General features: G+C 39.2%; 1 protein-coding gene across 1 annotated transcript in view; it reads right to left on the bottom strand.

The window, feature by feature from the left end:
- Positions 1-9,631: 9,631 nt before the first annotated feature.
- The window catches only part of COL3A1 (collagen type III alpha 1 chain), a 53,669-nt gene continuing 35,590 nt past the window's right edge, over positions 9,632-27,710 (bottom strand). The window contains exons 22-51 of the mRNA XM_082311442.1: positions 27,506-27,604; positions 26,259-26,312; positions 25,799-25,897; positions 25,620-25,673; positions 25,434-25,487; positions 24,839-24,892; positions 24,400-24,453; positions 24,143-24,187; positions 23,953-24,051; positions 23,747-23,854; positions 23,144-23,197; positions 22,096-22,149; positions 21,938-21,991; positions 21,263-21,316; positions 20,831-20,938; positions 20,604-20,657; positions 20,041-20,094; positions 18,471-18,632; positions 18,237-18,344; positions 17,279-17,386; positions 16,814-16,867; positions 16,518-16,625; positions 15,829-15,882; positions 15,611-15,718; positions 14,287-14,340; positions 13,931-14,038; positions 12,995-13,274; positions 12,311-12,498; positions 11,877-12,119; positions 9,632-10,794 (exon numbers count right to left, since the gene is read on the bottom strand). Of these exons, the coding sequence (XP_082167568.1) occupies positions 10,648-10,794; positions 11,877-12,119; positions 12,311-12,498; positions 12,995-13,274; positions 13,931-14,038; positions 14,287-14,340; positions 15,611-15,718; positions 15,829-15,882; positions 16,518-16,625; positions 16,814-16,867; positions 17,279-17,386; positions 18,237-18,344; positions 18,471-18,632; positions 20,041-20,094; positions 20,604-20,657; positions 20,831-20,938; positions 21,263-21,316; positions 21,938-21,991; positions 22,096-22,149; positions 23,144-23,197; positions 23,747-23,854; positions 23,953-24,051; positions 24,143-24,187; positions 24,400-24,453; positions 24,839-24,892; positions 25,434-25,487; positions 25,620-25,673; positions 25,799-25,897; positions 26,259-26,312; positions 27,506-27,604 (2,874 nt within the window). The 3' untranslated portion in view covers positions 9,632-10,647. The remainder of the gene's footprint in view (positions 10,795-11,876; positions 12,120-12,310; positions 12,499-12,994; positions 13,275-13,930; positions 14,039-14,286; positions 14,341-15,610; positions 15,719-15,828; positions 15,883-16,517; positions 16,626-16,813; positions 16,868-17,278; positions 17,387-18,236; positions 18,345-18,470; positions 18,633-20,040; positions 20,095-20,603; positions 20,658-20,830; positions 20,939-21,262; positions 21,317-21,937; positions 21,992-22,095; positions 22,150-23,143; positions 23,198-23,746; positions 23,855-23,952; positions 24,052-24,142; positions 24,188-24,399; positions 24,454-24,838; positions 24,893-25,433; positions 25,488-25,619; positions 25,674-25,798; positions 25,898-26,258; positions 26,313-27,505; positions 27,605-27,710) is intronic.

The raw sequence follows: 27,710 nt of genomic DNA, 5'->3' as shown, positions 1-27,710 counted from the left end.
ATGCAAGTGGTTTCCTTTCTGTAGAATTCCTTCCAGTGTGTCCCGTATCAGTTCATTTCCAGGAAATTAAAAATAGAAGTATTTACTTTTATTTTGTTGCTATTTGAATAACTCATTTGCAATGCATTCTCCTGAAGTATTTTACACAGAGGACTATAAAGGTATTTTGAATACTGCCCTCTTTGTGCCAGTTTTTACAAGAGAGGTGTCAATTTGTATGAAGTAGTCACCTGCAGTCCTATGAAAGCTACCTAACTAGTATTGTTTGAGACTCCGGAGAAAGAGAATTTTTATTCAAGACTGAATAAAATGTGACTTAGCCAATTCCCAGTGTCGCTGTAAGTTATCGCTGATAGAAAACAGTTTCTGGACAAGCCATAAAGTTGCATTGTAGCAAGGCAGGCAAGAATTCACATTCCATTCCTCCTTCTGAAGGGGTAGGAGCTTTGCTGTTTTCCAGGTTGTCCATATGCGTGTCCATACAGGGTACGTAGGGACTGGGAAGAGGGAAGTTGACAGGTTCACACTGACAGATTCTGTTTGCCTTTATTACCTAAGCAGGAACCCTATGATTTCTTTTTTTTACTAGCATGAAATAATTTCTATAAATATGTAACCCATGAATTAGCTTATCATATTGGATCCTTGAGAAGTTTTAGATAATGTTACTTTCACTGAATAACCTGAGGTGTAATGGCTCGCTCCAACACGTTCATGTAAAGGTAGATATCCAGTGGCTGTGACCATACCTCCACAGAACATTTATCCAGATGCACAAAATAAACAACATTTGGAGTATAGATGCATGTTTGAAAGTTACTTTTAATCTCTGATTTTCATCAGCAGAGTATTATAATCCATGATTAGTATAAATGTTTTCTGAGGTTGTTGAAGGAGAAGAGAATTTCATTATGAAGGATACATTTTTTTCTCCTCTTTTCAAGTCTCTCTTTGCATCTCTATCTCCATATGAAGCATGCAGTATTTCCTCAACCAGGTGCCTCGAGCACTGATAAAGAGCTTTGACTAGAAAGCACTCTAAGGTAATATTCTGTAAAAACCATCGCTGGGGAATCACTGAAGCAAAGTCTCACTTGAAGTGTGAGCTCTCAGGAAATCGGAGTAGTTAACGGAGGAGTCTTTGTGATGCAAGTGGTTGGACATGCTTTTTTTCTTCTCTTGACTATGTTTTAGCATACAGGCATTATTACATCACTTTCCCTGTTTAAACATTCCTCAAAGTATTGTAAAATCTTTTTAACCAGACCAAAAAAAAAAAACAAAAACCACAACAACAACAAAAGGGGGAGGTGGGAGGAATTTCACTGCTTTACCTCTTATCCAGGCAATGTGGCACAGCCTCCCGTAAATACAGCTTTGATTTCATGAACCTAGAATGAATGAGCTGATAATTTGCCAAAGGTTGATTAATTTATAAAGTAACATTAAGGAAGTATCAGCTATTAATGACATTTAGCGCAGCTCTGTTGCAAGTGGCCTCAGAAATAGTAGAAAAGGCACTTTAGAGTGGTTATGGTAATATAATATCAGAGACTGCATTTAAATTAAATTTGAGTTATAAGAGTTGGTTATTGCTATTATTTTCCATAACTGACCTGTCCTCAGTGAGGAATGAACCCCAGGAGTGCCAGTAGCTGACACCTTCTCTCTTGGTTTCTCCAAAACAGTAGTGCAATCGTTGTGTGGCAACTGTTCACTAAAATCTCATCTAGAAAGTAAAATTCTGTTATGCCCTGCTCATAATTTGGCACTTGCTCTATGTTTCCGACAGTGGTGGAGTTGGTGATGAGGTAGCTTAGCTTGAACATTTAGAGAAAGACATTTGGATTCTTTTGTAATTCGATTTTAACCAACTCATCTGGATTTGCAATGTTTGTTCTGAAGGTGCTTGTATCATCACTGTCATGCTCTTTATCCCTGTGCCGCTGAACTCTAGATACGAAATACCAGAATTTGTATGTAATTACTGATGACAGGCTTGGGACCAAGCAGAGCTTCCCTAGTGCGAGGGGCCCTATCAATGGAATGGGAGCCTTTCTAATATCTCACGAAGAACAAAAAAAGCAGCCAAGTATGAAAAGCAACAGCTTTGGTCTATAGGGCTGTGAAGTTTTTTTAACACTAATTTTTCACCTTCACAGCTTAGATTTTATACAGCTGCACAGTAGAATCCATTTTGGATTTCTTTTCTCAAGCGGTGTCTCCTAACACCACTTTTTACAGTGTATTTTACTTTTAGATTTCTTTCTAGTTAAAACTTTGAAAGAATACTTTCTTGCTGATGGAGGAAAAAAATGTGAAAGATCTTTCAGATATGCGCAGTGGGCCTTGGAGGTTATGATAGATGTTGCCAGAAATGAGAAAGTTTGTTTATATGCAAGCACAATGACCAAAGAATTGAGATGCAAGTATTGTTGAGCATATTCTTGTTTTGCTATTGACTAGTTTTAGGGATCTTTCACTTTAGTATTAAACATATATATTATGTTTTGTGAGGAGTTTAATAATGCCTTCTCCAAGGCTTTTTCTCTTATTCCTGCTTGACATCTTCTCTTAATTTATTTTGAGCAGAAAGAGATAGAGAGGACAGAACTGACAACAGTGCTACAGTTTATTGGATATATCAGTTAACATGCCTGCTGGTTTAACTGGGCAGCATTAACATTGCTTTATATACTGTATAATTAAGAATATTAATATTATTAAAAAAAAGTTCTTGCTCCTTTCGTATTTCCTAGAGGAGCCCAGCTCTGAATGCATACGTCAAATGTGATCAGAGCCTCCTTGCAGAGAGCTCTTCATACTGAATAGTTCTGGATGCTTAAAAGGTAAGGCAAACAAGGAATCGATGGTTTCAGTCCTCCCCGAACAAGAGGGGTTTTTTTGAATCACAGTTTTGGATTTATGCACCTCAGTTTGAGAGGGACTATGAAGAGTTGACATTTGGGCTGAATGTTTGCTCTTTGAAAAGGCTGGTGGAGCAGCTTAAGACGCATCTCCTCCACCTGCCTTCCATACAGACCTTCTGCTTTCTCTTCCATTTTGGTACTCCCCTCTAGCTCAGTGGTTATTCTGTTGTCTCTGGGTGCATGAGAGCATAACTTCAAATCTCACGGCCTCTCCCTCCCAAACTCCTTTCTTGCCTATCTGTTAGCTTCCTTGCAGCTATCATAAATACTCAGCTCGAAGTTTTTAATACTAAAAAGTTTCTGTAGAGTACCAGGAGTACTACATGCAGTAGAAGAATGCATCAAGCAACACAGAAATGTAAGAAAGTGTCACAGCGTTATAGGTAGAAACAACACAACCAAAGTCTACAAAACATAGCAAGCAAATAGAGGAGAATGAGGAAGATTTTTGTTCTCTATGAAGGCAAGTAGAGAGTCTAAAAATGGGTTAAGACCAAAAAGCATTATTTTTCTTATTACTGTAAAGTAAGAAAGAGCCCCTAGGTTTCTTTTATCTCCTGTAGCTGCCTGAGATTGGGCAAAGTAGTTATTGGACTGGTAAGCACCCTCATAATTATGGATTTTTTTTATTATTTTTTCAGGAAATGAAGGCTATACCAGAGGTTTAATACTCACTAGGCAGTTGGTCTTGCTGAGAGAGGATATTTATAAAAAGAATAGGATTCCAGGAAGACAGAGACTAAACCAATTGCAAAAGGACAAGCAGAACTAAACGGAAATGCAGAAATGGTAATGGAAGAAAAAAAAGATTTCCTGCAAGTAGGCAAATGCCATAGAGAAAACAAGGTAAAAATTATAGTATTAGAAAATGATGGTATTGTCATAAAAAAAAATTTCATGACAAAAGGTAAAACAGAATCAGCAGTTCAATAGCTGAAATAGAAATGCCAAGGATACTGCAGACCCATAGACCCAGTTGGCTGAACTGAGTGTTTATGCTACAGAAAAAAAAAATCTTTTTTGATTCTGGATTATTATGTCCAGTGCATCACAATTTGCTTACTAGGAGTTTCAAGATTTTGAAAGGTGTGATTTCAAGCACATTCTGCAGAGTTCAGAATATCTGTAAAGGAGCCTTCTTGAGCAAAATTGCTAGATGGATACCAGAGAGTTTGATTCAAGTTTCTTAAAAGGTAGAATGTTTTTAGCCAGCCTATTTTACCTGCTGTCATGCTATTCTGAAATTTAGCTAGTGTTAAAATCAGAAGTAATGCTTTTTAATGTATCAAATAGGGATCGTGAAAACCATTGTGAATATGTAAAAAAAAAAAAGCCCAGCTTTCTTGTAAAGTTGCTGCTCATTCCCATGAGGTGATTATTGGCCAATATCTTTAGGAATAGTAAAAGAAAATCTGCTTTTTCCACCAGCTGAAGAAAGGACACAGTAGATTGAGTGGATCGGACAGTGTTGAGGAGGCCCTGAGCAGAGTGATGCAAAGGTTAAAACTGAAATGCTTTCTAGAGTTGCATTAGCGATTAAGCTCCCTGAGTTTTCTCTGATGTTGTGTATCTATTGTGCTATGAGCATTATATGTTTGATCATTTCTTGGGAGAAGGTCTGGAAAGGTATTAAGGTATCAGCCAACACTAGTTCGAGCCAGATGCTAGAAGAGTCAATTTTTTCCTCCATCCCCCACATGGTAGTTTCCTGCACATTTTTATTTCCTTGCTGTTAGAGTAAGGAACCATCTTTCTATAAGCTCTGGCTTAAGGTTTCTCTAAATAGTATTTCATAATCATTATGATCTGTTGTGTTCTCAACATCAGAGAATGGTGCATTACCAAAAGTTTCTACAGCAAAATTAGTTCCTCAATTGAGGAATGACTATCCATGCTCCGGAGAAGACTGCAGCCTTATTTAGGAGTGTTTGGACAGAAAAAAACCCATCAAGTTCATGTCTGACAAATCATCACAGAATTACTTTTTGGCCTGAGTCAACTGAGTGAAAAATCTGGTACAAACCCAACCAATTATAACAAAAGAACATTATTACAATTCTAGAAACTTCAGCAAAAATATTTCCACGTGTTTGGTAGGGAGCAATCTTCCCTGCGACAAAGAAACATGACGTTGACAGAAGATTGTGACAATTGTAGGAGCTGCCGTTGGAATTTAGGAGCCTCTACCCTCTAAAGAGCATGCTGTGTGATTCCACGCAAAAATCAGCGTCAAAAGCATTTCCCAAAAATGCCGCATCCATTCAGCCATTTCCTGACAGGAATCTTAATCTCTGCTTTGCAGATGCTACCAAACTGAAAGGAGGAATGAGTAGACTTTTCCAGGTGTCTTGGAGTTACTATAGCAAAGGCAGTAAAGCTGAACGGTGCGCTATGATAGGAGCATTCACAAAACCCCACATCTCCACTGCCTCCCAGAGTGCTCTTTTAATGTCTGTGTTCTCAGTGGATGTGGACATGGATCCAGCGTGGATTCAGCAACAAAACTTAAGTTCTGACCCTTAACCCAGAGACGTCCATGGTATACTGAAAGGTGGTCATGTGGCTTCTCTCATGAATGTCCTCTGGCAGAGAGGAATTTTGGGTAGGCATAGCTTTGCCAGGGACAACTTATGGCAGAAAAAGAAGAGATGATGACCAGTGGCCTTCTTGGAAGGAGATATCACAAGCAGGAGAGGCAGCTGTGATGGGAAAGCAGCAGTATGGGTTACAGGCAGTGCTTCCAGAAGGCATCCTCTAGGCTGAAGCTACTGCGAGACAAAGAACAGGTGGGAAGACAAGACCACCAGGATTTTGTTATGGTGGACTTCATTCATCCTGGAACAGCAGTCCCTCGGTGTAGGGTGAGCTATGTCTCGCCTCCTCCCAGTAAATGGGTAAGCAGAAACACAGGAAGCACCTCTTCATCTCCCAAATCCTAGAGCCTCCTGCAAGGTATCTTTCTCTTCTAATACTTTAAATCTAGGTTTCTACAGCTTTTCTTTAAGAGCATAACAAGATACGATCAAGGACATCTGATTACAAGCACATGTTGAATTAAAATGCTAAGTCATAATGAAAGTATTTCATACATTACTGTAGTTTAATATTTGTGCAACAAGTACCTCATTACTCACATTTCCAGAAGAGAGGCACTTCATTTAAAAAAAAAATCAGAGCCTGCCAGACCTGACTTCTTTCCTGGTGACACGAAATGGGTATGATTTTTTGAAAGAGCAATTAAGGTTTCAGTCTTGGTTGAAGTGGGTATGTTATCTGTAATAAGAAATATATTCTAATTTGATGACTGCAAGGAAGCTGTGTTACCATCATAAATAATAACCAGTCCTCCAAAATAACACATTTCCCAGCTTATATAAATAATGTGTAGCTGACAAGGAACACTAGAAATGAAATTTCTCTACTAAAGCTATCAGGACAGCCATAGCATGGCAAAGCGTGTGTTGGGAAGATCTTTACCCTTCATGAATTCAAAATTCTTGTAGACAGCTCTTCCTCCAAGTTACTGCCTGCAGGGAGAGGCTTAAGACTACTTAGCTGATGTCACGACAAAGTGAAGGTTACAAATTCCACTGCTGCTTATTTAAACGTCTAGCTTCCTTTTTTTAGCAAGGAAAGTTATTGATAATTAGCCAGCTTCCAGAAGCAATTCCTAGCAGCTATTCAAATTGAGAAACCATCCCAACCCCCTTACAAGCAATTGTTTGCCGTAGCCTGGTTCTGGCTGCAAACTTACCACTGCGGTGAAGCGCTGCAGAGACACAAACTCGTTGAATGGCTCACCTCTTGCCAGTAGCTGTCCCTAGGTGGTCACCTCCAACGGGGAGACTTGCTGAAGCCAAGCTGCTCCTGTAGCGATTTCCCACACTGCACCCACCCAGGGCTGTGAAATGGGTGCTTGTGGGGTTTTTAAAGCGGTGCCTGGAGCCACACAGCTGCTGGATATGATGGCCGTGGAGAATGCCTTACCTATTGCCCAAAGGGAGGTAAGGCTGGGTAAGTAAGTGATTCACAGGTGTTTATAAGTTGTTTAAAATTAGGGCCTAATCAGATCGTTAAGTTTTTCTGTTAGAGAAGGGTTGGCTGGTTTGTTGTTGTGTTCTGGGGTTTTTTTTAAACATTATTTCCATAAAGAATGCAGAAAGTAGGTGTTGAAATAGTCCCTGTGCCACAGACAATAGTCAGGGAATCCACGTTCATCAGAAGAGAAGCTCTGTTGTCCTGCGAAAGAGCTACACCTTCAGGGGATAACCTGCAATTAATTGGAAAGGTGAAGTTCCAAGGAAATATTAAAACCTAGATTAGTGATATCTTAAAGCTGTTGGTGTGATCCGGGAAAATCTTTGAAGCAGGGGGTTTTTGTTTGGTTGCTTTTCTTGTTTTCCCCAAAGAGCCACAGTAATGCGGTGCTATGAAGTGTATGAACATCAGCTGCTGTAACATAGGGCTGAAGAAGCAGCTGTGGATCAGAATGAGAAATTTCTTATATTTATATTCTTATTACTGCATCGGCAACTTCTGTCCTTGCTTGTTTGTGCCTCTCCTTCAACTTCATGCCTCCCTTTCAGCTATGTAGACGATGGTATCATTTTTTTTTTTCCTTTTCTCCGATACAACTTCAAATTTATATGCCAAAGGAAGATGCCCTTGAATACGTGCCTAAAAATCAACTTAGAGCTTGAAAGCAGGTATGGGTGTTTCCATCCAGCCTCGAAAGACCTCTGTTAGTTACCTGTGCAAAAGGGGGTTATTCCCAGAAGCGCTGTGGTCCATGAACTTGATGTGCTGCTCTGTATCACTGAGTAATGGTGCTGCTAGCCTGAAAGTGTCGTCAGACTTTTTTTTTTTTTTTTTGTATGTCCCATGTAAAATAAAAGCTAGAGCCTTTTGCAGGCTGACACGGTAAATCAGAGTAAAAAAAAATAAATAGGATTAAAATCTAAATCTTCCAAAGGCTAGCCTTATTTTCTAAGTTAATTCTTGTTTATTAACAACCTGTTCTCTTTCATATTTCTGTTATCTCAAAGACTATTTTATAAAAGTACAGAAGTATCAGAATCATGGTGGCCCTCTGAAAAAAATGAAGGTATTTGGGCCAAGTAAATTATTTTATGGCGGTCTTGGCTATTTCTTTGTGTTTTCTGCAAATGTTCCGGTAATCACATTTCATTAGTAGAAATTATTAATCAAAGACTTGATGACTACATGTTTTCTTTAGAAAAAAGCCCCCAGGCCATCAGTTGTTTTAAGGTTGAGTAATTGCTACCAGTCATTCACTCAGCCGCAGTAGTACTGGAGATTACAGAGGCTATATATATTTTTTTTTTATTTTTTTTTTGCGCCGTGTGGCTTAAGAACAGGTTTTTCCAATGCATTTTTCCACCAGCCAGCATTCTTACCAGCTGCTTTCCTAAAATTTCAACACCAGTCAAAAGACTTCCTACCATGTAATTTATGTCAGATTAATATTATTACGTACATGTAACTCTCCTCTTCCATAACCGGTAGCGAATTTCACCATAAAATGAGGAGGTTTCCCACAAAAGCCAATAGTTTTTATGAATGTTGGCGTTATTCTTTTATGTTGCATTAAGTACAGCCGTGCCTGTGTTGATACTGCACTTGTGCTGCCAAGGTCTCCCCGGACCCTCGCTATTCTGCTTGTCTGTGGGCACGTCCAAAGTCTGTGATGCCAGAGCAGGGCAGCGTCTTGGCTTGGGCTCAAATCTGGTGAGGTTTCTTAAAAAAACAACATTTCTCTGCCCAGTTTTCCAGCTTGGTCCAATCCAGAAAGTATTCTCGGGGGATGCATGATCCATAATCATCACTGAGAACCTTTAAGAATCTGAAATTTTTTTCTCCCTAACTTTTGTTGTCTGACCGTGTTGTAGAGGGTCTTGAATGACCCCGGGCTGTGAAGCAACACGTGGCGGTGCGGTAATGATGTGGGGGCAGGCTCTGTATCTTCCCTGATGGGAAAGACTGAGTAGCATCTATCAGCATCTACCTCTGGGAGAGGTTTCATGGCCTGGATTCTGGCGTGTGGCTCATTTCCTTCTTCTGGCCTGAAGCTCAGGCACCACCAAACGCCTGTGGCAATTGCATCTCCTCGATTTTTTGCTAAGCTCTGGGGATGACTTAGTTGTGCAGCTCCAAGGGCCGTAAAAAAATATCAAGATGCTTAAGATATTGTCAGCTTCATCAAAGTGCTGGTGCCTCTAGCCTGCACTGTAGGAGACCCTTAGGCCATTTATTTAAGCCGCCATCTGAAAGGACGGTAGCCTGTGACTGCCTATTTATTTAGACTGAGGCAGGTTTTTTTGGGGGAGGGAGGATTAAGCTCTTACATTTCCTCCAAACTGCTCAGCCTTGGCGCATGGGCGCTGGGTTGGATCTTGCTGTCAGAGCTGAATCCATGCTGATAGTCAGAGAAGCTCACCATGCTCGAAAAAAAGAGCCACTGGATGGAGAGGAGTGGAAAAAGTAAGACACAAAATTTCATAGTATGATGCCATAAACTGCATCCCTTAGGATTACCAAGTTTTCCTTTAAAAAAATGATCTTAGAAAAATCAGCTAAAGTGGTACCAGAGTTGTGTCCTGCCTTATTCGTTCGAAGAAAGAGATACAAATAGTAAAATAAAATTTAAAAAAGTCGGTTTTATGAAACAACAAGGAGTTTTATTAGGATATTTTATTATGTGTCTCTGTAAGGAATAGACCAACGACCGTATGAAAGCTTACAAAGATGGTTAACCTTCAACACTATAAATGTGTTAACGTGACAGAAGTAGTTCACAATTTTGCATCTTTATTGACTTTTACAGAGTGAAGGGAGAAAGTTCTCAACTATGACATGCCAATGACGATCTTTGACAGGAGACATTTACAATTGCTTTAAATCCTTTACCTTTTTTTTTTTTTTTCCCCTCTAAGCAAGTCAATAACCCTGACTTGCAGAGTTAGGAGTGAAAAATACATTAGCACCATCATATTAGTCTTTTACACTTCCCTAATTTTAGTGGTCTTGACCAGCAATGACAGGAAAGTAGAGAAGCACCTTTGATAACAGAATACAATCCAACAATAAAATTATGGTGACTACTGCCATTAAGGTATTAAACTCTTAAAATGCACTGGACTTTTATCACAGCTAATCAATACAGAAATAGACAATTTTGCACCAAATGATTCCACTGAATTGACCAACGGGTCCAATGGGTTTTGATTGATTTGTTTGACTGATTTTTGGTTTGACTCATCAGACACATCCCAGTTTCTGTCCATGTTGAGGTAGTTGAAACAGGGAGGTCTTTCTAGCTTTATGGACTGCATCTTAGAAAGAAGGGTAAACTTTGGTACTGGGAGCAATCAGTGCTTTGTAAATTGGCTAACATTCAACTAATAGAACACAGTGTTGTTTTATTAAGTGTTGAAGTTGTATTATAGCACCACGGAGACATGTTTTGAAGACGGAATTTGGTAACAAAAATAGAGCAAAAAAGCATTTTTACTGTACTTTGTGTAATAGCGAAAAAAATAACCCTTGATATCGAATTGATTTTTTCCCCCAGAAATTTTGTTAATAAATAACTGGGATACAGATGGTCACCTGTACTAGATGACAAGGCTAAAACAAAGGAGCACAGTTGGAGTGTGAATCTGTTTGCTGGGGTTTCGGAAAGAGCAGGATCTTTGATTTATAAGAAGCAGACCGGGCCAATGTCCACGCCAAATTCCTGATCAGGACCACCAATATCTATGGGTGCAATATCAACCACAGGCAACCTCATTGTCTTGCGCGTTCTGTATTCAAAGACTGTTTTACCCCATTCACCAGTGTGTTTCTGTGAAGTTAAAAAGAAAAAAACAAACAAACAAAACACAACATGTTAGAGAAATCGGTGTTGCGCTATGTGAAAGTTATCCCACAGTTTACTGGATTTCATATTTTCTCTTTCCCTATTAACGTGTCCCTCAACACCATGAGAACTGGTTGCAGTCTCTGTAGACACGAACACGTAGATAGCCATTCTTAAGTTCTGGCCCTTTTAGGTGAGGTCCTGTGGGGTTGCAGACCTTGCGGCTCAGAAGGGATGGGATCCCTGATGGACAGTACTCGCTCTGGAGCAGCCCCAGCACCCTGACTTAGGACTGAAATGTGCTCTGCATGCTGGGAGATGTACATTTGGGTGCAAATGGCTACCCTGTTTGGAAAGAGGTTTTGGCCTCAGGAAAAAGTGACAGCAGTAATGAGGTAGCTTTTCATGTTCATGTTAAAGAACTGGTCACAAAGTGGCTGCGAAGTAGATGCGTTCATGCACCCTTAAACGGCAGGTCTGCCACGTGTGTTTGTCGTGCTTTTGGGACCTCAGACAGCAGGAGGGAGAAATTGTGGATGGTGTTACAGTGTTCTGCATTTGTTACTGGAAAGGCTGCAGATGCCGAGAGCCCAGCATGCTCATCGACGTTACTGCTCCTCTCCAGTACTTTCTGCTGCAGTGAGCAAGGCACCGTGAAGCAACGTTGCATCTGCGAAGTGACTCTCTTTGCCCCTTCCCATTATCATAGCACATGGCTTGAATCAGCTAGCCTTGACTTTTTTCTATGACTAAGATGACTCCTACTACTCTTAGTTTTAGAGTTGACATGGGATGGATCAAAACGTGGTCACTGTGACTTCACTGACTCTGCCTCTAAAGCGAGGAGATACCTGTAAAGCACAGATTTAAATGGGAGTGCACCTCACTTTCTACAGTTGCTACAGGAGTGATGCTTCTGGTGTACAGAATCTAAATTTCCCCAGTTAGGTGTAACTGTGTCCTTTGCTGACCCAGGTCATGCAAAGCTCTCTCTTCCTTTATTATGGGTCTAGTCCTCTAGAAGGAATTATTTATGAAACTACCCTACTAAAGTCTTGTTTACTTACAGTACAGCCATCTTCCAGAACAGCATACGTGAACTTGCTGTTTCCTTCAGCCTTGATCTCGCTTTCCATAGAGCTCATCAGTTTCAGAGCTTTTTTAACATTTCCACTGGCTTGATCCATGTAGGCAATGCTGTTCTTGCAATGGTAGGTGATGTTCTGGGAGGCGCGGCTGGAGAGGATGCGGAGGAAGGCCAGCTGAACTTCCGAGACATCCTCTGGAAGCTCAGGATCTCCATAGCTGAACTGCAGAGTGCAACACATAAGCAACAGTTTTTGTCTAATCATGTCTAGGGACAGTCCAAATAGTAACTATTTCACACACTAAATGTTTAGCTTAGTTTAATTTCAGGATTATTTATTAGTACGTTGTCGCGATGTACGTGAGTACAATATGTGTACTACCTTTTGGGCTGTTAACTGTGGTAATTTCTTACCTGGAAGCCTCCATTCATAGATTCTCCAAACCAAACGTGTTTCTTTCCACTGCTTTCGCTGGTCCACCAGTTCTTCCTTGGCACGGTGCTGGGGTTAGCACTGATGCATGTCTCACCAGTTTCCATGTTACAGTATACTTTAATAGCATCCATCTTGCAGCCTTGGTTAGGATCAATCCAGTACTCCCCTAGTGGTTAAAAAAAAAATGTGAAGGGGCTTAATATATTTGGAGAAGAATCTGACTGCATGATGGTGAAGCTTATTTCTATGCCAGATTCCTGACCCAAATTAGGAAGCATATTATTTTTGACAGAAGAGATGCCACAGAAAATAAGATGATATAAAAATACGTTGAATTCATGTGAATACTGTAATATGACTGACATTTGAAATAAATATAGAACTTATACTTTTCATGTTTGCTTTTCCATAAAATTTTTCAAACAAATGTTCATTTAGAAGCATGTAAGGAGTGGAGTTGAAGTCAGTGTATATACTGTGTAAATGCAGAGTAAATTAAAATTTAAAATTATTATTACATTTATCGTTTTTATCATGACATTTGTTTAAGAAAATCAATTTTTTATAGCAGATCTCTCCATTTAAATACTCAAAGACAATAGCATTCATGAAAAAAAAAATTAAGATCTGCTACCATTGGTGAAAATAAAAACCTAACATACCACTCTTGAGTTCAGGATGGCAGAATTTCAGATCTCTGCAGTTACGAGCTGGATTCTTCCGTGACCCATCAGGACTAATGATGTTTTCAATCTGGTTGTTAATTGATTTCATTGAAGATATGATGTCACCCAGATTGATATCGTTTTCTTTTGGCTCATCTCGATATTCATACCCATAGCCCACTGGACCTTTTTCACCAGCACCGAGGCCAGCCACACCACCACAACATGGACCAGGAGGACCAGCAGGACCAGGAAGACCAGGCTGGCCTGGTGGACCCTAAAAAAAATAGTGAACGTAGCACTGAGTAGAGATCACAGGTTCAAACTAAATGTCTGCGTGGGCCCTAATCTTAGAAAATGGGAATTCTCACATAAACGTTTAATTTACTTATTCATTAAATAATGGCATTTGCTATGTGTAAACATCTGTTAGACTTTCCAGGCCTTTATTTTCCTAAAATTGGATTTTTCTTTTCCTGATTTTGTCAAGCTGTGACGGCCCTTCTTCTGTCTGGGCTTTGAGAAGGAGAAGGAGCCTTTTCCACCAAAATCCAGAGAATAACCATTTTTTGGCTTTTGGAGAAGTGACTACGCCAGCGACCTTTGCAGTGCTGGCCTCTCTAGAGGAGTCTAGGAAATCCAAGACACAAAGGGCATCTGTGCTTTGAAGTGGAGACCCCGCCTTCCCGTTGTCCACAGAAAAGTCAATGATTATCTGAGCCTAACACAACGCCCACTGCACCGATAGTTACACTGAACTACAAATGATCTGTATTTTTTTGGATTTAGCCTTGATAGCTGGATACCTCCTACCACAAACTCTGTCAATGAAGTACAGGATTTTCTGAGGGAGATATTTAAATGGGAGAGCACCCTATGTTTCATGAATAATCCCTGAAGATTTGTTTGTTTGAGTGTGTACAATTTACTTACTGCAGGGCCGCTGTCACCTCTGTTACCGCGAGGGCCAGGAGGACCAATTGGACCTGGATAGCCACTTTTACCATCTTTTCCAGGTGGCCCAGATGGTCCTGGGGGACCCTAGAACGTTGTTGAACACAAATAGTATGGTCAAAATAGTTTACCAGATAATCTCAAATTCAGAAATACTCGATGAGAGATTGCAAACATTTCTGTAAGATCTATCAGGTGTCTTTCTTCAGCTGTTGCCTGTTAAGACGGCCAATTAAAAAAATGTGTGGTTTTTTTTTGGTTTTTTTTTTTTTTTTTTTTTTTTTAAACAGTCTGAATCTTCCTTCCAGTTACGCTAAGTAAGGAGTTTTTCTTACCCTTGCACCTGAAGCTCCTGGACTTCCAATTGCACCTTGTGGACCCAGGGGACCCTATGAAGAAAAGGTAGACAAGTCATACACCTCCCAGTAGTATTTTGTATCTAGCTGGATGTACCTTAAATAGAGACATTGAAACATCTTTAAGATGATATGAAACACATCCTTATAAAAAGCCTGTGTCAGATATGAGACAGAATGGTTGCCATTCTTTAACCAGAAAAAATTATCAAATGCTCCCTATAAGAAAAAATATCAGTGATGCAATATCATCCAAAATGCAAGAAAGCTAACAGCCATCAACGAGCTTTGGATGAGATCTTGTATTCATAAGAATACATAGCTATAAGCTCAAAATGCTGCATACTACCATAAAACCACATCACCAGTAAAGCTATTTAAATAATTTGACAAACACTCGGGTTTTCAAGTGCATTAAAAAAATTGCTCTACATATACACCACAAAGAACTAAGCCATATGTTTAAAAATGATTAGTCATCTCGCTGTCATAGGGTAAATGAGAATTTATCAGACTTTTTTTACTCCTGTTATAAGCGAGACAACAGGTTATACTGTGTTGTTAAATAGGTTGGTATTGGTGGCATTTATAGTTAACACTTCCGTCTTTTTGCCATCATTGGTAGCTTAACTAGGTGAATTTTGGTTCCTTGATTCTCACTTGTATCATAAGTGCTATTAATAGTTCTTTCCAATATAAATCCCTCTTAAAATGTTTACTTGTCATAAATACCTAAGGCATGCCTGTCTATTACCCTTCAATTCTTTTAGCCATTAAGAACTGGTCAAAATGGTCACGCATGTTTACAATTCAGTAGTTTACAAAGTTTACAATTTCGTGCCTATTTTGCCCTAATATTAATGACTGCAAAAGATGCATGACAGAAGAGAGGTATTTGGACTCTGAGTAGCTTTTTCATGGATTTAGATGTCTGTCTAGCACAGATTTCTAGCAGACAAATATTTCAACACCTATTTCTACCTTTTACAATTTAATCCGGAATAGCCTATATAAATGAATGGCAGAAGTGTTTGTTCCAGGCAAAGGCAGACATGTAGCTGCAAGGGATTTTAGCAAACCCGGCTTTAGCTCCTAGCAGCTTCTTCCAGTTCTTCATTAACACTTATTTCAGGCTGATTCAGGGAATCTGGACTTTTGAACACGTTCGACAATCAAATTACACAAGTTCTTTATACTTTTTTTTCTTTCCACAGTAAATTAGTTAAGGCTAACTAGTTGCCTGGGACCCAAACCACAGGGACTAAGAACAGCTGTAATTCCCAATCCAATGCAAAATACTCACAGGAGGACCAGGGAGACCGGGGGTACCGGGAAATCCTCTGTGGCCCTTTATGCCAGTGCTGCCTCTTTCACCGGTTTCACCTTTATCACCACGAGGACCTTGAGGACCCTTTAAGAGTAGATTTGCAATAAAAGAAATACATAAAGAAATAAGAAAAATGCCCAAATAACAGGAAATAGTGAATGTATGATATCACAAATACTTTAAATATGACTTACAGCAGGACCTCGAGCACCAGCAGGACCAGCAGAGCCAGGAGGGCCAGGTGGACCCTGTGACACAATAAGAATAAGATGACATGGATCATTTGGAATTGACGAGACCGCCTTTTTATTTCCAGATAAGCAGTGTGTTCAAAGCCAGCAGCTGTTTGGAAAAAAGGGGAAGCTCCACACACACTATATAATCAGCAGGAATTTTGGTCAGTTCCTTTTTCTACCAACGTTAGTCTTACTCAGCTGCTTGTAGGCACTGATACATACCACATGCACTAGACCCCTTCTTCATTTTGTGAGGTGCTCAGTGCTCAAGCTGCGGTGGTGTCAGCACTTCTGAGAAATAACTTGAAGACTTCCAAAGTTACTCCCTTAGTTTAAATAAATAACATTGCTTGTGCTGCATAAGCACCAGATGGGATGGAAATTAAGGTAGGGCCTGGTGGGATGATGTGCTTTTTGGCATCCTAAAGAGTACGTGGATTTTGAGCTTAATTTATATGCAGTTATCAGGAACATAAACTGTGATGTCTTTCCCCTTGATATTCTTATAAAAGAGGTCCTCAATGCCAAGAAACTATGACAGTAACAAACGTATGACTCTTCCAGACTTCCACTTTATTACAGCATGAACTGGACTTTGCATAGGAAAGGTATGTAAATGAGCAGTAAGCTATTTACTTTGGTCTTACCTGAAATCCTCTTTCACCAGCTTTTCCAGGTTCACCATTGCTACCTGCAGGTCCAGGGTGACCAGGAGGTCCCGGAGGGCCAGGAGAGCCACTTTCACCACGGTCACCCTGCAGATAGATAGTCGCAGTTGACAGGATAAGAAATTTAATGTTTTACGGAACTATAATGTAAAGAGTATATTCAGTGGAGCCTAAGAGATTCAAGGAACAAGTTAGATAGCACAGAACTAGCTACGTATATTGTTATCTCTACGTAACATTTGTTTAGCAATCAAAAGATATTGATGATTCCTTACTTTGCCTCCTGGGGATCCATCACGTCCAGGCAAGCCATCTGAGCCAGGATTACCCTGGAAAAAAAAGAGTGGTACAGGTTGTTCATAAGCTGGGTGATGAATAGACAGCTTGTTTTCCAGTAAGCTTAAAAAACGCTCATCAAAGAAAGAGAAAGTTTTCAAGAAGGAAGAGTTCGTGGAGGTGGAGGGGCCCATAAAAGATCTATCGGACCTGCATTATTTTGTAGGCGTACAGGCAGCACAGTCTCTTGTTCAGTTCCAAGTGAGACAGAGACGTGGTCCACGGGTAGTAAAAGGTATAGCAGAGACAGCAGGCTACACCATCATACATGAGGATGAAATCAGCCCGGGACCCTGTGCATCAGGCACTTGAGGGAGACTTTGTGAACCTTAAAGCATATCTAGTCCCCGAGTCTCCTGTTTGTAACTCACAAGCTAGCAGGAAGGTCTAACACATCCACTCACATCTCTGCCAGGCTCTCCAGGTAAGCCTCTTTGTCCAATAGGACCTTGTGGACCAGGAGCACCGCGTTCTCCTGGGATACCATTGGTGCCTGGTTTACCATCTTCACCCTGAACAAAAAGGGAAAAGATTTCATTGCGGATAATGTACTTATGAAATACCATCGTATTATACATCTTTAATTAAATAGGCAGTGATTATGAAGAAGAACTAATAAAGCAAAGGGCCAGTGTGACTTTGATATTGTGAATACTCAAAATAAAGAAAGATAAAAACTTGGCCAAACTTGTTTCTTTTCATCACTAGTAAATTCATGCAAGGCCACTGAACCCAAGGAACTTTCCTTATTGTTTTGTCAACTAAGAAATAATAAACGAGTGTCTCTTCTTATGTGCCCAAAAACAATAGCCAAAGCAGTTAACAAAAAATGCTGGTCTATCACAACCTTAGCAATAAAATACAAACTAAGCCTCACACAGCTTTTTCTGGAGGAAGGTGAAAGTATTTTCCTGTTTGGGTCATAATTTTTAAGCAAGAAACATACTGAGAATTAAGCAAAGATAAACAACTTGTGGAAGGTGAAACTATGACTCAGTTCTTGTCTCAAGGAGAGTTTATAGCCCGTTGCCCTCCTTCAGTGGGTGAAGCTATATAATATATTATATAGCTATATATTATATATAGCTTATATATATAATATATTGTATATATTTTATATATAATCTGATCCAGGACTCTTGGTAATAGAGATTGAAGGCAATCTTGCATCCCACAGCTGCTTGTTACCAGACATTTTAAAGCCTGATCTTACAGGTGTAAACAAAAATAACTGTAAATTCTGTAGTCTCTGGACTAAAAATACATTCAATTACTTTTGGTAACACAAAGCTGGTTTTTAGCAGCTGGATTACAGTTGTTGCGTTAGCTTAGAGGCTATTGCTGCAGTTAAAGCACTCTCACCTTGGCACCCGCCATACCGGGTGGACCGCTCGGGCCACGCAGACCTGGCAAACCTGTGCTACCCCGGCCACCAACGATGCCTTGAGGACCTGGTTCTCCTGGTCCCCCCTGTTTAGGAAAAGGTCAGATCAGTCAATACTGAGGATCTTCAACGTTCAATAGGTGGCTTCTTATTCTTGACAAACATAATCCCTGTCAATTAGTATAATGGTCCCTGGCTGAATATGTACTTACCCTTTCTCCTCGTGCTCCTGGTGCCCCTCTTTCGCCCGGTGGGCCGGGCTCACCTCTTGTTCCAGCAGGTCCTGGACTGCCAGGAGCACCAGCGCTACCAGGGGGTCCGGGAGGCCCATCCTTGCCTGCAGGCCCTGCGTTACCAGGAGGACCGGCGCTACCCTAAAAGGAATTTTAAAGATAAGAGTGTGAGCTGCGTTACCCAGAACAGTAGCACACATTTACTGGTGTTGATCTTTCCTCATGAAAGCCAACCAGACTTGATTCACTGCCTGAAGGTGGATTTAGGGTCCAACCTCTATGCACCCAAATCTGATCTGGTCTTATAAAGAGAATCCTTTTGCCTACCACTTTCAAACCTGATTTTTTCCTTCCTACTGTCCAGGCATATGGTTGGCATAATACAACACCTGCACAGTTTGGATGCCCAGTGTTTGTAATGCATGCAACACAGGATACACGTTCCTTACCCAGGGCTCTGCCACAGAAATTTGAAATAGTTGCAGACCCCACTGATTTCTTGAATCACTCATGCCAGGTACCTTTAAGGTGGTGTCTTGGACACATGCAGAATGAAGTGTCTTTCATTAAAACTCTTAGCTTAGACAATCAATGGAAAGGATTACGTTGACTATTAAAGTACTTTAAATAAAATCCTGCTTTTACTTTTTATTCAGCAATATTCTAATTTGCATCTCTCTCTAACTATAGGACAGAAAATAAACAACTGTTTATTCAAATATAAAAGTTTTCTTACTTTATATCTCAGTTACCATACAACAAAGCTTAACATATAATTTTGATTTTAAAATGGGTAAATCCATTGTATTCTTTGTGTTTTCTTAATTTTTAAAGAATCAAAAATCAGAATCTATTTTGCGAGTCAAAAGTAGGCGCATGTTGAACATGTAAGGATATTACGAAACAGCTTTTCTTCACACACAGATATTGTATAAAATATTGGAATTAGCCGATGCATCGGTATACATTTCTATAATAGGACACTGCAGACTGGTAGATTAAACTTCAGATGTAGGCCATATTATAAGAGACAAAATGTACCACAAGAATCTTTCCAAACTCCTGTGTCCCAAAATAATTAAATCTTATGCCATTCCATTCTACAGGCACTAAAAAAAAAATTCTCAACAGTGATCTACAAAATATAGTTTTGAAAATGCATACCAATTCATGATCCTGAATTGAATATTTCTAGCATCATAAAAGAGCAAGAGAGAAGACGGGCTGTCTGCCACTAACAGAAATACTCAAGGACCTGATCCAGGAGAAGGACTCCCCTAACTCTGATGGGCTTTGGAAAGCAAACCATAATAGAAGAAGGAGTATCAAGACAGTAAGTGAATGAATTGCTATTCCATATGAAATAAGAGGAGAGTAAACTCTCGTTTGCAGAAGTTTTTCCCTAAGTCCAAATATCATATTCAGGATGCTTTTGTTCATGTTATATTCCTGTCAAGGTACATACAGCTTAATATAGTTTAATACATTAATATATGTCCAATATATCCACGAGGTAAGAATAAAAGAAAAGGGGGATAAGATAACTTACAGTGTTGCCAGGGGGACCAGGCAGACCACGAGCACCAGGGAAACCAGCAGCACCCTGTAAGACATCAATACTTTTAGTTGTCATTTTCTGAAGATTGGAAAAAGATGAAAAAATTGATTTTTATACAACAGCTGACTTTGAATTATATTTAGCTGTTTTGCCTAAAACCTGAATTAAATGTCCTGGAACTGAAGAAGTGATTCACTTTTTTCTTTTTCTTTTTTTTTTTTTTAAGGGAAGGTCCCATATGTTGCTCAAAGGTGAACTAATGGGTTCTGACAAACTTGGCAAAGATGGCATGTAAATGTAATAACTGTTGAGATAAGCCATTTTATAGCTTTGGGTCATTGTGCCAAAAGCTATTTTGGCACCTTACTTACATTAAAATCAATGTAATCCAGATCACTAAACACCCCAACTTTAATTACTCCTTCTGGAACACTTTAATTATTCTTGAACTGCAGATATTAAAGTCATTGAAGGTCTTGTTTTTCATTTACATCACGTTTGTTGTTGTAGTAGTTAGAGTCATTTATCAGTGACTAAGTCAAAGAGACACTCACAGGGCCTCCAGGAGATCCACGTTCTCCTTTTATTCCTTGGGGACCAGGTGGACCCTACATGGAAGTAAACAGATAAAGCAAATGATTTGATAAACAAATTAAAATTAGAGGAAGTGTCATTAAGTTTCAGGCAGTTCAAATGCTTGCACTTGGGCCCAGCCACCCTGAGGCTGGGGGAGAACTGAAGAAACCTCTCTTTGCAGCAATAAGGAACAACAAAATCTTACCGGTGCACCAGGACCACCTTGTGGACCTGCAGCTCCAGGGGGTCCAGCCTCTCCTCTTAGACCAGGTGGGCCTCTTTCTCCTTTCCCACCAGGTTCCCCATTTTGTCCCTGTAGAAAAATTATATTGTTATATTATGACTCAAAAAATGCAGATATCACTGTGATGAGAAACCCTATCCAGATACTCTTCTGAAGGGAATTTAAATATTAAATTAAACGCGAATGCAGTTGAACTCTATTGGTCTCCCAGTACAGGAAGGGAGGGATAAAGAAATGTTGCCCTATGTGTGACTGAGTACAGAATGAATCAAATGTATGTAGCAGGTATGTATATTAAAGGGGTTACAGCAAGCCTTTCTGAGATGTGGATGAACTTAGAGAAATTAAAAAACTGACAATCACATTCAATTGCTTTTAAGTACTTATACTTACTGGAGCTCCAGGGAAGCCAGCAGGTCCAGGAAGACCTTGTTCTCCTCGTTCACCCTGTAGAAAACAACATGTCAGCAATCGAAGATGTTTGAAAGATAGGCTTCACTTTACAAGTTAGAGAACACTCCCATGAATACCGCTGAAGTTTCTTTGTCTTATCAGCCTTTGGAGGGAAAAAAACAAACCAAAAAAAAAAAACCAACAGTTGCTCCTGAGCTCTAAAAACAACTGTTCAGAAATTATCCGATAATTATCTGAAGTGTGACAAACTGATCTCAGTTACACATGCATAAGCCCTGAGCACAATCCATGGTGTTCCCCAGATCCAACTGAAATGCAAATGTGTTGTTTTATCAATGTAGAATATAAAGATAGGAACCAAGAGTATTTTTAAAAGTTTACTTAAGTGTAAGACAAGATGGAAACAACTATTGCTCACACTCTTGCCCTGACCTGTCACCACAGCCCTCCGACCCCTTTACAGGGTTAAAAGCACTGATTTTCTGAAGTCCTTAGCACCTATAAATCCCAAGAGTCAACAGGACTCGAACGTGCTTAGTTCATTTTGAACTCAAGCCACATGTGTTTCTTATAGGGTAGGTGCAACACTGATGTCTATACTAGGCTAGAGGAGCCATGATGAAGTTATACTGGAAGAAAAATACTACCACTTACAGGACCACCACGGGAACCCATTGGACCTGGGGCACCTGCTGGACCAGTCTCTCCCTGTAAGGAACAAGAATGGTTACTAGGTGTTTTTCTTCTTCCCATGAGACATCCACCAGTGTGACTGTTTACAGTATCAAATGTCATTACGGAGGATGCTTTACCTTATCTCCAGGTGGGCCGGCAGGACCAGGAGGACCGATGGGACCTACATTACCCTAAAAAATTAGAAAACAATATATTTTGTATCAAAATATGACAATGTTAATCCCTCTATTTTGATCAATAGCATTTATGTTTCAGTGTAAATAGACTGTTAAAGACATTTAAATGGAAGTCTACAATGCCAGTGTGTTGTTGCACACTACGTTTTGGAGTGACACTCTGAGATCACACCATTTTGTGATGCGAGAGATCTACAATTGATTTATCCTCTTTTTTTCCACCATCTAAACCTACTCTAAAATCACCTGAATTTAATGGGTCTCTTTCAATGGTAGAAAATAAGTTACCCATTGCCCTAACTTTTCATATAGATAATTGATCCATATTTCTTCAGTATGTGTTCAACATCTCTTGACCAGCTTCCTGAGTTTTTTCTTTCTTGAGAACTTAATGTGTACCTGATGGTTTGAAATAAATTTTTTTTCTACTTTCTCCAACTCATATAAGCTGCATTTTCATATTTGTTATCCCTCATTATTTTGATGTATATATGCTTGCATGTAGTCATTAGATATATGTATGTATTTCAAATGTCTGTTTTATCTGTATGTGCTCTATAGATGTATAAATATATCATATATAGTAACCTGTAGAAGTATTCTGTATGAGAATACTTACCATTATGAAGTCTTTTTGTGCTTCATTAAAACCAGCATTTTCCTCATCAGTCAGCTAAATTTAGGAAGCTAGTAACATTTTCTCTACTTTTGTATTGGTGCTTTCCCTCCAAAACATTGTCCCAATTAATTGTAATCTTCTGCTCACAAAAAATTCTATTATATCTACCCAAGCAGCTGTAATCACAAAAACTTGTATTAAGTCTAATTTAGTTTACAAAACCAGATTTGCACTGCCGGAATGAAATACAATGGGATTACTACTTTACCTCTCCTAGACAGTATTTATTCACAGTAAGTTTACTCATGCTCTAAGTGTAGACTATGTGAAGCTAATTCAGAAACTGTTAAATGTTTAAGGACTACTTACTCTCTCTCCTCTTGCACCAGGAATGCCATCAGCACCTTTGCCACCAGGTTCTCCCTAGCAAGCATAAGACATAAAAAGCATCAGCAAAAAGCAAGCATAAGACAAGCATAAGGGGGAAAAAAGAAGAAGAATTAAAACATGACTGAGGAGAGGATCTCATACTGAGGGTATCTCAATAACCAGATTTCCTTATTGTGATCCTACAAATCTAAAATTGGGGATGACATTCTGCCCAGTATTCAGCATCAGATACTGAATACTTTGATGGAAAAAACCCCAAATTGATTCAAAATGAAGTCTATGCCAAACTCTTTGCCCATGATATGAACTATTCCCACTGTTTATTAGCTCTATTAGAACTGTTTTGAAGTACCCCTCCCCCAAGAGTTCTAACGTAGCAAAATATCTAGCATATATTAAACCAGGTGAAAAATTGTGTATTTTTAACATATAGGACCCATATCACACTGCTAAATCAACAGTACTGCTACTCAGTCGGTACCTCTGAAATCAGGCCAAAAGTGAAGATGTGAAAAAACCCAGTGCCTTCTGGGAAGCTAACATTGAGCTGGCATTGGCAGAGCGTGTGTATGGGTGGGTTACCTTATCCCCTTTTGGTCCAGGACTTCCAGAAGCTCCTCTTTCTCCTGGCATTCCCTGTAAGCCAGGCAGCCCCGTGCCTCCAGGAGCACCAGGGGGTCCAGGAGGACCCTGAAGAGTAACAAAAAATAATTAGAAAAGATTAAAAAAAAAGAATATGAACCTGAATGATGAACATAACAGCAGGAAGCAAGCAAGTCTGTGGGTACCTTGGCACCTTCTGAGCCAGCAGGACCTGGCCCACCTCTTGTTCCAGGAGGTCCTGGAGGACCCTGTGCACCACGTTCACCTGGGATACCATTTTCACCCTGTGGCAAAGAAATGTGTTATTCTTTGTTGTCAGGCTCGTAGTTCATTAATTCCTTAATGTAATTATAGAACCATTGCTGTATGATTTACCTTAGGGCCTGGGAATCCGGGTCCTCCAATTTCACCTTTTGGCCCCTGTTTATGGGAAAATACATGCAAGTTAGCCATGCATTTTACTTACTAAATTTGCATTGTGGTTGGCACCCCATTTCTCTTGCCTATTATCCCTTAAAACAGACTTCTCTGTTCTGCAGAGTGCTGATAGCTGTCTGAATTTGGAAGCGTAATCTAGGAAGAGCTTTTCATATATTTTTTTGTTGTTTTAAAAAAAAGGAACTACTGCTTACCGGTTCTCCAGGCTTTCCATTCTCTCCAGCTGGTCCTGGTCCACCAGGCAATCCCTATATGAAGGAACAGTATTATCATCTCTGTTACACAGATAAATTATGCATTTTCCTATCTAGCAAAATTTTTTGACATGAAGATGTGTACCCAACTCATTCCAAATCTTTACAAAGTAGGAGGTGCTAATTTGATAGCTAGAGGTTTTATGTGATATAATCTACTGAGCTAACCATCTGCTTTGCAATTATGAAATACTAAGCAATAACTTTTGTCAAGTGATTGATCTGTCTTACTTCAAAATATGATGACATGCACCCTAATGAAAATGTTTAGATGCCTCCTTTTTTTTTTTTATTTTCTTTTTTTTTTTTTTATTTTTTTTTTTTGTGCATTAGTCTATTAAAAAGAATTGGAAACCATGAAACAATTAACACACAGCACCTGGAGGCCAGGTGGACCTGCTGGTCCTGGTTCTCCTCTGTCTCCAGAAGCACCCTAGAATCAAACAAAAGAGAAAAAAAATGAAATTGTCTGAGAACATTTCAACCTATAAACACCTCCACACCACCTCTAATCTATGCCTCCTTATCATGATCTGATGATGACATTGCACAATCCCAAAGACTAATCTATCTTGGTGTTCTGGTATTTGCTCTTTTCATTCCAACCGTTAGATGTAATTCAGCAGACACATTTATACTTGATACTAGTCTGAAATGCTAGCTCTAATAAACATTAAAGGGAGCAATAATATGCTTGAATTTGAAAAGGTGGTAGATACCCAAGAGCTCGAAATTGACTTTTCATTTCAACTTATACCAGGTATACCTGACTCAGGTTTCTCCTAACAAAGCTTTGAGTATTAATTTATTAAAATAATGGCAAAGAAGTGTTCTTTTATTTGTCTTCATAAAAGGAGATTTCTTTATATCATTAAAAATATTTTCCTTCCCCTAAATTCACAGTGTCTATCTGTAGATGCCAGACCACCTTGGCAATAACTGATAATTGCCTCTTATGGGACTACCATACTTACAGTAGGTCCAGGAGGACCTGGGAGGCCAACGTCACCATTCTTCCCAGCAGGACCCTACACAAAGAAAAAATTAGGCTATGGTTATGGGTTGCTACCATTTTTACAAGAGTCACAAAATTATTATTAATTAGTATTATGTCATTATTAAATTATTATATAATTAAACAAAATGTTAATGAAACTTACAGGTGTTCCAGGTGGTCCACCAGGGCCTCTTTCTCCATTTTTACCTGGTGCACCCTAGCAAAAGAAAAAGATCTGGTCAGCATAGAATAACTTAAAGCTGCAGCACCAGACAGCCCCACTATGGAGCAACATAGTTGACTGATCAAGCACAAGCACAGAAGTGGAGAAATCCCACTGACCTCATTGCCCTTAGGACCAGGGAAACCCATTACACCTGGCTGACCACGTGGGCCTGCGGGGCCAGGTGGACCAGCACGGCCAGTTTCACCTTGATTACCCTGGGATAAGCAAAAAAGAAATGAAGACATGGCATTTGTTAGGTGAAATAAATGAATATCCGTGACTCATTAAACAGTGAGGGAGGGTGAGATCAGGCTAGAGACATTGTCATTCAAAATTTATTATGTGTTTTGTATTTCAACTAAGCTTCAGTATACTCTGTATTTTAAATATTATTAAATGACAAGATTTACAGAATGTTATTATAATGAGACAGCATATAAAGTGCTCTGGTAATTAAAACAAACAGAACCAGAGACAATTAATCTGACTGTGATAACAACCTGTCATGGAGATACTGTGTGGTGGGGGTAAGGTCAGTAGGAGGACTAGCATAAAATATTTGCATAATGTACGTACTGGAGGGCCAGGTTTCCCATCGCTTCCAGGGCTTCCTGGAATTCCGGGCAAACCCTGCAATTGAAGAAAAAAAAGTGTTATTCTTCAGTTTAAAATGTGTAGTATTAAGTTACAATACATAAATGTAAATATATAAAAAGAAATTTTAAACTACTTGCTTGATTTTAACCTCTTTAATAAAGATTAAAACTCCTCCTATTTCCTCCCATCCCGTTAAAGGGAAAAATTGGAGAAAGCTAACAAATTCTTTTGTTAGGAGTTTATCGATTTCTCTGAGAGTTGTTGTATATAATCAAGGCATTGGGCATTAATCAATGTGCACAAAAATTGTATTCTTTTGTTATTTGGGAAGAAGACTAATTTCAGACTGTAAAAATCAAGGAATGAAACAATTTTGACTATGTACCTCTACTTAAAAGCAGCACAATTTATAACATATTTCAGTTAACTTGTTTTATATGTTTAAATATTATTTTTGTTATATTTTAAATAATTCATTTTCACTTCCAATAAAATCTTGTTTAGCTCCCAGAAGCCTGCAGTCAGGCTGACTTTTGAATTTCAATGTATTTGTTGTCAGCAGCTGCTCATTCTTAGTACAGCTCACAGAATGTTGTTACATTCTGTACATATTACACAATAGGTTATCTCTGAAAATATTCTTGATATGTGCTATGAAAATCTGACCAACAGCTTATTTGCTTTAATTGCAAATAATCAATAAGTTAAATACTTAAGTATATTGAAATATTTAAATTAATGTACATTTAAATGTTTATTATTTAAATGTTAAATTATTTATGTGTTATTTAAATGATAAATTTAAGCCTATTTAAATTATAATTTAAATATAAATACATTTAAATGCAGTAATCCGAATACCTATTAAGTATAATAAACATAATGTGCTTTATAATAAATTATAAAATTTGCTAAGATGTAAACAGACAATATAGAAAATCATCCAACGCTAATTCACATTAAAGCCATATCTCATGATAGGGCATGGCATACTCTGAGAACTGGGGAGCATGTTCAGCTTCATATAAGCTTCCTCATTCACTTGTGACAGATGTTCTCTGAATGCCCCCTGTACCTTCATGGCTATCTACTGCACTATGAATATATGTACTCTACTTAAAGGAATGAATAGAAAATGTTTCAAATTGGTCTCCTCTATTGTATCAGTTGAGATAAGGCATCTCTAATAGAGTTGATCTCATTTTCTTGGAGACATCCTGTCTTACTCTCATTCCAGGAAGACCTGGGCCTCCATCTTGTCCACGCTCTCCTGCTGGTCCACTGGGGCCAGGAGGACCTGGGCTACCACGTTCACCTGCAGGACCCTAAAAAAGAGATGTTGAAATTCACAGCAAGGAAATCAGCATCACATTGAATCTGAAATTGTCCATTCAAATTTACATGGATTCTCCAGAAGTTTGGGGTTTTTTT

This window comes from Platalea leucorodia (genome assembly GCF_965183815.1).
Source record: "Platalea leucorodia genome assembly, chromosome: 5".
In the NCBI taxonomy this organism is placed as follows: Eukaryota; Metazoa; Chordata; class Aves; order Pelecaniformes; family Threskiornithidae; genus Platalea; species Platalea leucorodia.
Note: the sequence above shows the minus strand (reverse complement) of the source record. Positions and strands in the feature narration are given on the sequence as shown.